General features: G+C 40.7%; 1 protein-coding gene across 1 annotated transcript in view; it reads right to left on the reverse strand.

The window, feature by feature from the left end:
• Window positions 1-10,322: 10,322 nt before the first annotated feature.
• The window catches only part of TTN (titin), a 266,736-nt gene continuing 264,436 nt past the window's right edge, over window positions 10,323-12,622 (reverse strand). The window contains 4 exon segments of the mRNA XM_025039310.1: window positions 10,323-10,621; window positions 10,763-11,065; window positions 11,616-11,769; window positions 11,865-12,556. Of these exon segments, the coding sequence (XP_024895078.1) occupies window positions 10,323-10,621; window positions 10,763-11,065; window positions 11,616-11,769; window positions 11,865-12,556 (1,448 nt within the window).

Raw genomic sequence — 12,622 nt, forward strand, 5'->3', positions numbered from 1 at the left:
TTATACGCTCTGAAGAAATCATAGTTGCATGTTATAAAAATCATGGTTGAATGTTAAAAGTAAGTTTCTAAGAGCTTTCCAATATTATCCATAATTAACCAGAGTAAATTATATGAATTTTCCCCATTTTTATACTTTTACTTTGTTTTATCACTTTTTAATCTTTTTTCCATTTCGATTGATGATTATTGTGTCCCCCCCCAAATAGCCTCTTCAATATCTCTACATTTGGTAGACTATTTTAGAAAAGAAAAAGAAACACTTTGGAAAGGTGGTGAGTTCAAGGGGGCATTTAATTTAGGATTGCTTATATGTTTATTCACCTTTTAAAAAAATCTTTGTTCTGTCAATATTCATTGACCACTTACTAAGTGCTATGTTGCTAGTATTCATCTTTGTTTTCTAATTCTTGAGTGTACTTAATACTCAGTGCTTTATTTTTAATAGTTTAGATAAATTGAATATCTGACTATCATTGGCTTTCCTAAATTGTCACCATTTCGTTGAATAGTATATTTATTATTCACATTTGTACCCCAACTATTAGTTTAACCTTAACCTAAATGAGCAAGCATTAGAAAATATCATGATTGTTTTAAAATAGCTTTATCTTTGTGCATATAAATATTATTGAAAACATAAACACATGATTTTTTTGCCTTTTAAATATTTATTTTTGCTTAGTCATAACTAATACATATAATGGTTCTTACAACAAGAATTTGTGAGTGTTTAAGTGAACAGTTTGTAACTTTTAGAAGTTAAATGAATTGGAAATACTGAGAGAGAAAAGCTAGTCTCTAAATAAACTTAGTAACCTAATAGCAAATGTGGCTTTAGATTGACATAACTAAGCACTTCAATTTTGAAACATTTTCAGAATAGGATTTTTATTCCCAGGGAAAAAATAAACTTCATTTTAAAATATATGTATACTTATTTTGTGAGTATTCTTTTTTCTCTTCCAAATTCCAAAAGGTGTACTCTATATTTTTGTTATGAAAATTCTGCTTGTTTAAAGTATTGTAGCAATTTTATAATTCAATAAAACTGAGCCGTGTCACCAGTGTGGGGGAAAATGTTTAATAAATTTGCCATGTCTCTAAGAAAAATTTAAGTACGGCGTGTTTTGAAAGTTTAAGGAAGGATAACCCTTAGTTTTAAAAAAAAATATATGGTAACTGGTTTGCATACACTTAAATGTAAAGTCTGCTTGACTAAATTAAAGTTAGTGCCTTGAGGTGAGAAAAGATAGAATATAGAACTTTTAAATGAAAACATTAAGTGGGTCACTGTATTTGGCTAGGTCAGGGCTTCTCCACCTTGGATGCACAATGGAACCCCCCCCTCAGGGAGCAGTTCAACTTCCTAATGCCTAGGATGACTCAGAGCAGAATCTCCGGGGGTGAGACCCAGTCATCTATTTCTTTAAAGCTGCCGGGAATTCCATGGGTTGCCAAGGTTGGGAAGCAATGCATTAGGAGTAGGTGGAAACTCCCACTCCTGATCGTTGTATTTAAGAAAAGGGATGTGTATATATAGCATTAAAGTTTGGGGCCATCATCTCACAGCCTGAAAGGCTAAACATTTTTCTAGGTCCTTAGTGGTATGGTCCAAAGATCAGCAGCATCAGCTTTATTTGGAGTCTCGTTAGAAATACAAAATATCAGGCCCTCCCCCGAGATCTGCTAAACCAGATTCTGCGTTTGAAGAAGACCCCTGAGTGATTCCTCTGCACTTTAAGGTTTGAGAAGCACTGTTGGAGGTGGCAGTAAGGTAAATATCGATCTTGATCCACCTGTCTTCTCTCCGGTTTTCTGTCCTAAGTGAGTCGTGACATTTTCACACAGGGCTGGAAACAGTGGTTTTCTGATCTGAAGCACATACGAAGGGAATGACTACCACTATCACCATTACCACCAAAACCTACTCTCCTGATATGGGGAAAGACAAAAGACCTAAAAGAATGGTCACTGGGCTGAAGGCTCTTTCCATTCTTTTTCACAGCTGCCCTTTGTTTTAAGGAAGAATAAAACGTATAGTCCTGGCAAGGATACTTCCTCAGACTTGCCCTTACTTTGAGAATTCTTCTTTAAAAGAGAGAGATTTTCCTTTAAGTAAGACATTTACTCATCCTAGTCTCAAACTGAAATGAATGAGACGGAAGCCTGCCGGTTCTCTGGAATGCCTATCCAGCATCCAGCTCCCAGAAGCCTCCCTCCCCGTGGCGGCAGTCCCTAACCTTAAAAATATTCTGGGAACACGGCTGGCTTCCCTCTGTCTCCGCACCACCACAAACCAGGCAGATTGTTCTGTCAGGATACCTCCTTCCTGGAACGTTAGGTTTTTTTCTGTTTTTCTTTAGAGCCGATAACATCGTTTACAGGAAGCTTTTGATTCTCCCACCTACTGGCTGTTTGCACAACATGCTGGGTCAGACAAAGCACCCTATTTCCTGGCTTTATTGCAGATGCCAATAAAGGGTTCAGCCTTTCTGGCCATAGCTTTCTGAGAAGAGGGACTGACTACACTGGCACTGAGGAGCCTTTTTATGAGGAGTGACCTGAAGGGATTTTGCTGTCTACTCTGCCCTGGAACTACAGTGACCTGGAAATTGGAATAGGGGGTGGCAAGACCACACTGATACATGGAAACCTGGCTTCTAGCTCCAGCTCTGTTACTAATTGTGTGACTTTGGGTATGTTATTCAAAGAGCCAGGATCTAAATGTTCTCTGCTTTCAACTTTCCTTCTGGTGGATATCTCCATGAGAGTCCTCATTCTCTTCTCCTTAGTGGTACTTCCACTTTTTAGGACAGACATTCTCATCTGGTCTTGGCTTGATGGACCTGATAGTGTCCCTTCTCTCCATGTTTTTTGGGTTGTTCTAGGCTGGGAAGTGAGAGTAGAAATGGTGCAAGCCAGCCTCCCCTATGGATGTGGGCGAGTTCTCACCAGGTCGGGGAGTGAGGAGTACCTGTGTGCCTCACCTGACTTAAAGCTAAAAATATTACACTGATCTCAGACAGAGCTGGCGGCTGTCTACAAGAAACTGACTTCATCCACATGTTGCAATTGCAGAGAAGAATTCTGTCCCCATGTTCCTCTCTAAGACTGAGACTCGTGTCAGACAGGGTCCCCTCAACATCCCTAGAGACTTTCTCTACTACAGGGAATTTGTACGTATTACATCTTTCGCAAGAAGCATTTGTCCTTGAGTTCAGAAGATTCTGGTCTGGGAGGGCCTTTAGATGAGCATATGCCTACACGAGGCTCATTAACAACGGCCCCTCCTGGCTGCAGAAGGAAAGGAATCCTGTGCTCTAGAAGTGAGATGGGACATCACCTGTAAAATTCTTAATCTTTTAGCAGGAAATGAAATGGGACATCTCCTGCAGAGTTAATCTTTTTAGTAAATGTAGTTAAGTTTTCTTCCCTCCTTTCTTTGGAAAAAGGCTCTCTCCCTCAACTCTTGTTAATTGCCCTGGTGACTCAGATCCTCTGGCTATTGATAAGGGTCATCAGCCCATTTCTAAGCAGAAATGGTGTTAAGTCAGACAGGGCCCTTAGAGTCTGAGCGGGGAGGGGACTTTAAGCCAAAGAAACGTATTAACCAAGCCTGTTTCCCTTTACTCACTTAATAGGCAAATCAATAATAGAAATTAATAGATGTATGATTTAAATAACGAGTTTGTATTTTCTTTTCCTTGTCTAGGGACTGAGGTGGCACTTCGGCAGGAAACCCAAGACCCTACCCTGACTGAGGCAGAAAAGGAAAGAGCTCCATGAAACCCCTGTAGGCAGGGACTATGGCCATTTTCAGAAGGAAGCAGATATGGAAAAAGAGACTCCCGTCTCTCAACATCCATACTAATAATAAGGGGGTTCATGGCCCTTAGAAAAGAGGTAGGCAGGAAAGTTAGTTAGGGGGTTTCAGGTCTGCCTGCAAAGACACTGAGGTCATCCTATTTTAGAAGGGGTCCGCCCTAATCCACCCACAATTAAGCAAGCTGGAAGGCATTTTTTTTTTTTTAACTCTCACAAAGAAACCAGTAGGCAGAGATTTAGGTACCAGTTTAAGCCAGTCACTCGCACCTGTGCAATGAGAACCCCAACAACTTTCAATTCACCTGAGTCTCATTATACCATCATTATAATATGATGCATGTGCCCGGAAGTTCATTAATATCATTATAACAGACTGAATTCTGGGAGCAAACATGCGCAGAAAGCAAAATGATGAATCACTGAGTCCTGTCTTAGTTGTCAGTCAAGGAAGCCCACTCTTCTAAGAAAAGTCACCACCCATAGCAAAAAGGTATAAAAACCCCAAAAGCTTTGTTACCAGGCATTTTGAGCTGCACTTCTCTTGCTCAGGCCTGCTTCCACGTCTGGAAGTATACTTTCCCTTCTAATAAAACTTTTCTTTTCTACTGTATTTCGGTGTCTTGCTCAATTCTTTGTTGGAGACATCAAGAACCTGGACAATGCATCGGGAGAGGACCCCCCTCTCCGGTAACAGAAGGGTTTCCAATGTGGGGCTTATCACTGACTCTTTTTATGGGGAGCCCTGTGTAGGTATTTCTCAGACGGCTTGGGCATCTATCTGCCTGCTCCCTCTCTGAAAAACATAGGGCACTATTACTTAAACTTTTTGAATCATTGGCATCTTTAAAAATAAAATGAAAACTAGGAATTATATCCTTAAAAATATACATAGGCATAACTCAGGGAGCTTCTAGACACCTAAGATCCTTGGATAGGCAGTATTTCAGGTTTGGAATACTCACTTTTAGGACATGCTCTCTTTTTCAGGGAATTCCTGACAGGCTGGGAAGCATTGGCATTTCTGCCTACTCCTCTTACCTGTTTCTGACCTTTTCTTAAGATGGAGCAGCAGTGAATGGATGTCATCCCCAAGAGCCACATTTCTGACATGGCATCCTCAGGAGAACTTGGACTCTTCTACTCATCCACTGTCAGTTCCACAGCCATGGTCATTGTCATTGAAGGCCTTGAGCAGTAGGGTGCCTTCCCATCTCCACAAGCCACTCCCTCCTCCTCCCCCATGCCTCTTCCTGTGCCTGGAGAGTCTACCAGCCTGGCTTTATCATATGTATCCTGAGGTCCCCAGACAAGCTAAAGACCTTTCCACAGATGTTTATAAAGCCCCCGAATTATAATTACGGGGCCACTATGGGCTAGAAATTTGGTGGTAGGTAAAGGTCTTCCTGTTAGTGGAGTCCCCCAGGAGGAAATAAACTCTTTGATGTGGAATGACATAAACATCATAGCTTTATCAACTAGCTAAAGAATTTGTCAAATTAAAATCTGATCAAATAACTCGTTTGCTTAAATCTCTTCATAGTTCCCCTTACCTCTTGGGGAAAAGCCCAAACTCTATAATCTGGTATATGAGGCCTTTTGCAACATCGTCCAGCCTCTTGCCCCCAGCCCTTCAGAGATTCTTGAACCAACCTTACTAATCTTTTTTATTTTTTTACGATTCCAAATGTATTGTGCTCTCCCTTGTCCCTAGACCTCTGCAGGTGCAAAGGACCTCTGCCTGGAAAGCCCAGCCCTCTCGTCCTCACCCCACACTCCAGCTCACAGCTTTTACATGTACCTTCCTCTAACCTGACTGTTCTCCATTTCTCTGGATCAGATGCCCCAGCCATGTGCTCTCAAACACCTTGGATTCTTTTTTCTTTTTTCAATCGTAGCACTTAATTTCACTTCTTAGGTGATATCCAGTTCTTCCTTCTATCAAAATCTAGCCCTCTTCTCACTTTCCATGTTTCCACCTACTCGCTCCTGTCTCAGCCTGTACATGTGCAGCACCAGTGAAAAACGTTTCCATCATCAAATAAGTGTGGGGAGCAGCGCATCACCAACTGGAGAATCACAACACATACTAGCTCATCAAAGGCTCTAAGAAGTCCTAAATAAAGAAGTACAATTATCCAAGTTCTAAGTTTATTCGGCTGTGGAACACTTTTTACAACATCCTACCAACATCCTGAGGAAGAGTTTGGGAATTGCTGACCCAGACATACCAAAAGACATAAAACTAAGCTTTTACTTTTTATAAACTTAGAATAAAAATTGATAGGCCAATCTATTTTCAAAAGTCTATCTAGCAGACACTATTTTCTCCTATTACAAGGAAACTGGACTTTTTTCTGCCTGAATTTCTCAAAATTAGATTTGGAGCAGTTGTATAAACAAATTTCTCTTCCTGGAGCACAATCGTAAAACATTATTTTTGAATTGATTACCACAGAGACTGTAAATTTAACCTGTTATTTTACTGGCTGTTTCTGATTTACCTACTTCCCTCTCTCTACATGGTTCATCTATTGCAGAGGTCCCCAACCTTTTTGGCACCAGGAACTGGTGCTCCTATGAGAATCTGTCTAATGCCTAATGATCTGAGGTGGAGCTGAGGCCATGATGCTAACACTGGGGAGTGGCTGCAAATACAGATGAAGCTTCGTTGGCTCGTCTGCCACTCACCTGCTGTGCAGCCCAGTTCCTAACAGGCCATGGACTGGGGGTTAGGGACCCCTGATCTATATAACCAGCTATTATTGGATAGAAATAGTAAATTCATCTTTTGAAAAATTCCATCAAAACAGTTATAAAAATGTGTTGTCCCATGGTCATCAGATCTAGTGTTGGGTTGAATTATGTCCTCCCACAAAAGATATGTTGAAGTCCCCAGTACCTCAGGATGTGATCTTATCTGGAGATAGCATCTTTACACAGATAATAAAGTTAAAATGAGGTAAAATTAGGGTGGACCTTGATCCAATACGCTGGTGTCCTTCTAAACAGGGGAAATTGGGACCCACACATGCATACAGGGAGAATGCCATGGGAACATGAAGGTGGCCATCTACAAATCAAGCAGGGGGGCCTGGAACAGATTCTTCCCTAATAGCCCTCAGAAGGAACCAACCCTGCTGACACTTTCATTTTGTAACCTTTCTGTGTAAAAGTCACAGTTTGTGGTACTTTGTTCCAGCAGCCCAAGCAAGCTAATACATTTAATGATCACGAGTGAGACCTGTGTTCGGTCCCCTGTAAAATCCTGCTACTCTGGGCCCTAACTGTGACATTTTGCATGATAGTCCCTAATAATGATTGCTGGCACTTAACTGGGTGCTGTGCCAGCCACTGCTCTAAAAGTTTCATATGTAGTAATTTGTTGAAGTCTCACAACCACCTGTGAGGTTGATGCTGTTGTTATTCCCATTTTATGGGTGAGAACATCGGGAATGGAGAAATTCACTAATTTGCCCCTGGTCACACAAGTTAGCATGTCCTAGATTTCAGCGTGGCACTCTGAGTTTTGAATGCACATGTGTACTTTATGCTGCTTTTCACGTAGCCAGGGTGTGGGGTTTATAAAATGGACGGGAAGGATTCAGTAAAAAGAGGAGCAGGATGATAGTGAAGATTTCTCATAGGTTTTATGGATTAGATGGGATGGAATTAGGGAGCACGGATTGCTGCTCTCTGTCGCCCTCTGCCGACAGGAGGCGAGAAAACGTGGTCCGAATCGGAAATGCAATGATGCTGCTGAAGGTAAGGCGGTCTGGAGCAGGAATACTCCCACCCCCACCCTCGCTGCTGGGGAGCACTGTTAATGGAGGAGATAGGGGAAGGAGGCTGGTGAACCCAGGAAGGTGTTCTTGTCGTTCTAGCTGGAGCGCCTCTGATGAACTTCCTAGATTCTCTGTATGCAATCCACTCACATGCGCCCCCCGTGGCCACGCCTTGGGGCTTTCAGGGGCTACGGCCTTCTGCTAATGCGTAACAAGCCAGGCCTTGCCTTTAGCTCCAATCTCCTTCGCTGGCTAGATCCTTGCGCCTCCCTCTCTCTCAGGCCCAGCTTGGATCTCAGGGCCTGGGAGCTGTAACGACAGGAAGCGCGAAATTCTTTCACCTTTAGAATTTTCATCTGCAGGGACTGTATCTCCGCCAAGGATAGGACGTGTTAGAATATTAGTATGTCAGGGCTGGGAATCATCCACAGGAAATACCCAGTAAGTCCCGTTTCTCTCATTTTAAGGTAACAATAGGCATTTCAAGTTGTTCGATGGTGTAGTAGGTGCTGTTGATGCCGCTCAGATTCCCCAGGTTTTGTGTACCCGACCTGGCTTCTTAAGTACTGGCTGTTTAACTGCTCTAGTCTGCAGAGATTGCTCTGGCCAAAAGGTCCCCTCACCTGGTTATTCCCGTCCCCCCATCCCTCTTACCCCCATCCCCCAGCTCACAGCTGTAGTCTCTGAATGGTAGATAAGGTGGCCCACAGGGAAGGCCTCTTGCTCCAAAATAGAACCAGCTCTGGTACAACTTATGCTCCCTGTGGGGTCAGGCTCCCGCTGAGCCCACATTTGTGCTTTCGCTGGCTTTCTTCCTCTGCCCTTCCTTCATCACTCTCCTTTTCCTTCTACTGGAGTCCTTGTCTTAGACTCTGCTTTTGGGGAATGTGACTTAAGACAGAATATTTGCTGAATAAATTAATGAAGATCCAAGATCTTCTTTTGGAGAATAAAAATTGACAGTTCATTTGTTTCGGTTTTGGCCACTTGGACTTACATTTAGTAATAATTGTATTTACATTTGCAATTAATGCTTCCATTTAAGAGGCAACTTAGGCAAAGAATCAACTTTATAGGTCTATAATTATGATTATCTAATTGAAGTAGATAAATAACAGATTTTTCTGGCACTAAATATTTTATTATCAAGTATATATCAGTTGTTTTAAAAAGCATAGTAGAACTATGCCATTTAAAATAAATTCTTTAGTTTTAAGGACCTTTATTTGTTCTACACCAATTTGGAGCAGCAATAGTCAATGTCACCTGCACAACTGATCATCTTCCTTGAACTTGTCATTTCTTTTCACTACTCTCCTTGAGAGACAAGGTCCATATCATCTTGCTCATGTTTGAGTTGACCTTGTGTCTAGCACAAAATACTGTAGATATTTAATATCTTTGATGGATTTAGCTCCCATAAAAATATTTTTCTTGATAAGTTTAGAAGTTTAATTATTTTGGGGGATTGTTTTGTTAGCTTTTAGTAAATTTATGCATGAGAATCCTATCTATGTTTTTAAAAATTGTTGAGTACATTCAACACCGTAATTTAAACATTTGCTTTAACGACTTATGAATGTGGTCTATTTTGAACTTGAGTTGCTTGATCCTATGAGCATTTCTGTGATTTGTGAAGGCGCATACCTTCCCAACCCCAGAATTTCAAAGAAAACAACCAACCATACATTTTGAGGTGCAGATAGCTTGCTTTATTTTGTTGTTACTATCTCAAGGAGGTCTAACAATTATAACTACAATTGAATTTATACTTGCATTAGAAGAACTACATCAAATTGATATTTCGGGCAGTTAGTAATGTTGTTTTAAATTTAACGACAGCTTTTTTTTTTCCTTGTTGTTGTTGTTATATTTTGCTGTGGCTCATTGCTTAGTTGCCCCAGTTTCTCAGGTGTAATTTAAATTTAGAGCTACCACACGAAAGCGTTGGCTGCACCCAGAGACCTCCAAGAGTTGGCACTGCTCCGACATAGGAATACTTGAATAGCTTGGTTAATGAGGGGATGGCCAGGCGATGTTACTTTTCCAAGCTACCCAGGCACTCTCTATGGTCAGAGACAGTGTAGAATGAGCGAACAAAGTGCTGGCCGTTGCACTTTGCTCTGGTAATATTTAAGTCATGATAATTTTGAGTGTGACATCGTCAGAGAAAATGTAAGACGTTCAAGTGTTGCTTACAGGAGGGTAAATGCAAACATCACCAATGCCTTACATTTCTGATTCAGCAGGTATTGGTGCACTTATCAGGTGACGTGCACAGCATTATCTTTTAGGTGGGTAAGATATCTCTTCAGTGGGGATTTTCTCAACCCACTGAGGCATACTTAGACATCAACATTATGTTGAGGCACAAAGATTGATTAAGTGTTGAGCAGGGTATTCGTTCCATAAGAAACTTTCTCCTCCTATCAGTTTCAAAAGTTACATTGTAAAATGTCATAAAATAAATGGTACAAAACTTTATAACCGTTAATACGGCTATATACAGTATGTACATGTCGCTAGAAAATGTGTAATATTCTTAGGTCAACAATTACGAAAAGATTGAAATGCATAATTTTGAACTTCGACTCATTGAGGTTGATACAAAACTACTTTTCTTCCTCCTTAATATTTACAGATCAGAAAGATTAGTCCATGTGAATTGTTTGTGAAAGGTTAAGTATGAGTGAGTATGAGAGCATAGGCCCTCTTAAATGGATCGAATATTTATATTCACAGTAGCAGAGTCAGATCCAAATTCATTCCCTAAGCTCAGGGTATAAAGTCCACCATCCTGTTTCTGTACATCCATGATGATCAGAGTCGTCAGGTCATCTGTGTTTTCAATATGGAATCTCCCTTGTTGTTCTTGATTTTGGATTTTTCTTCCACCACAGGACCATGTTATTTCCGGGGTAGGCTCACCCGTAAAAGCACAGGCTACTGTTAAAACTTTGCCCTCCTCGATGCTGATGTCAGAGGGAAGAGCTTCAATTTTAGGTGGAATTCCTTTGTGGAACAGCAACAACAAAAAAGTTTTAGGATCACTGAAAAAACAATGGTTTGCTTTCTACTGAATTATTATGTACTAAAGACTATACCATTATGCTACAATGCTTGTCTACCTCTACCAGTAATTTTATTGCTCACCTCTTATGCCTGCTTTAAGCATTTTACTAGTTGAGCTTTCCAGTTGTGTCATACTAGATTTTCCCATAAAACTGCTGGAACTCATTTCTACAAAGGACTGTTGCATGGAGGACATGCTTTGGGCAGACATGCTTGCAAATTTCATTTCAGTCATGCTGCTAGCACTGCTGCTGCTGAAACTGCTGAAGGAGGCCTCCTGCTTAGAGGCAGACATTTGGACTGACTGAGACGAGAAGCTTCCTTGCAAGCTTGTGTCACCACTTGTCCTCAATACTACCTCTCTGGGAGGCTCTTCAACTAGAGCTGTGGAGCATAGCAGATACACAGTGAACATTAATGACATCCAGTTAATTGGTGACATTTGACACTGACTTACAGAAATAGAAAACTTAAACACAGAAAAACGTAACCCGAACAATTGGCTGTGGAAGCATAAGCAAATACATACATACATACATTTGTCAAGAGCTAGCTCAATGTCTCCAAGAAACGAATCCTTATATTTCTATCATCACATTACATGCAGGTGCTAGAATCACCAGGAGAAAAATGATTAGTCATGTAGAAAATAACATATTGTGCATTCTGAAAATAAGTGTAACAGAGAAGTTGGTAGCTTTGCTTTGAAAGTTAACTTATCCACATTTCTGTTTAGCTGCAAAGAAACTTTGACTGTCAAATTGATTTCACACAGGAGGCCTTTCACATAGAATTTCATGAAGCTCCTGAGAGTTTGCTGTGCTTAGAAAACAAAGGCAAAAAAAAAAAAAAAAAAAAAAAGAAAAAGAAAAAGAAAAAGAAAAAACGCATAAAGGCCTTCAGCAGATAAGGAAAATGGCAAAGATATACTTACGAAGGACCGTTAAGGAAGCAGTAGCTGAACATTGGCCACGGAAATTTTTGGCTTTAATTGTGTACTTTCCACTGTCACTTACTGATGCGTTTCGGATTTCAAGAGAATATACATTTCTGGAGCGACTTACGCTGATATTTGAAGAAACAGAAATCTAAAAAGAAGAAGAAAAAGTGTTACTTTGAATTTGTCAGGAGTGGATGTAGTATTTAGAATTTTCTTCAATAATAAATTAATAATTAAACTTACTGGCAGGTTGTTTTTAAACCATTCAATTTCAGGGGAGGGCTCACCACTGATTTCACAAGAAAAGAGAACATTTTGTCCTTCATTAATATTTTGAGATCTGGGCTGTGAGATGAAGGCTGGAGCATTTGAGAGTTCTTTGCTCAAGGTCAAGTCGTACTGACACTTGATGATTCCTTGACTGGTTTTGCCAATGCAGGTGAGTATTCCTTCATCTTTGTGACTGGCCTGCTTGATGGTTAGGGTCTGATCGCTGCCCGAGATACCGTATCTGTACTCCTCGGAGTTAGTGAGTTCCACTCCATTCAGTACCCATTTCACATCAGTGGCACCAGCAATGTTGGCTTTTAAAGTCACTTTCTGACCATCGGTTATGTTCATCTGAGTAGAAAATGCTTTAATTTCAGCTTGAGTTCTGATTTCTTCTGATGCCTGTGATGTTTTAGTGATTTCCTCATGGACAATGGATTTCTCTGTGGAGGCTGCTTCTGATTTCTTGACTTTTTCAGAAATCATAACTTTTGAAGCTTCTTCTTTGAGGGCTAATTTTTCTTGAGATTTCGCCTCTGACGTCTTGATTTGTTCAGAAATTAGGGCTTTTTGGGAAATTTCCTCTTCGACAACTGCCTTCTTTTGGGATGTAATTTCAGAGGTCTTCTGTGTAGATACTTTCTGTGTCTCTGTGTCTTTTACAGCTAAAAAAACAACAACACTGTAAGGCAAACTTAATTGGAAAGAGGCCCCACCCTTTACTTTTGTAG

This window comes from Pteropus alecto, unplaced genomic scaffold (genome assembly GCF_000325575.1).
Source record: "Pteropus alecto unplaced genomic scaffold, ASM32557v1 scaffold3, whole genome shotgun sequence".
Classification (NCBI taxonomy): Eukaryota; Metazoa; Chordata; class Mammalia; order Chiroptera; family Pteropodidae; genus Pteropus; species Pteropus alecto.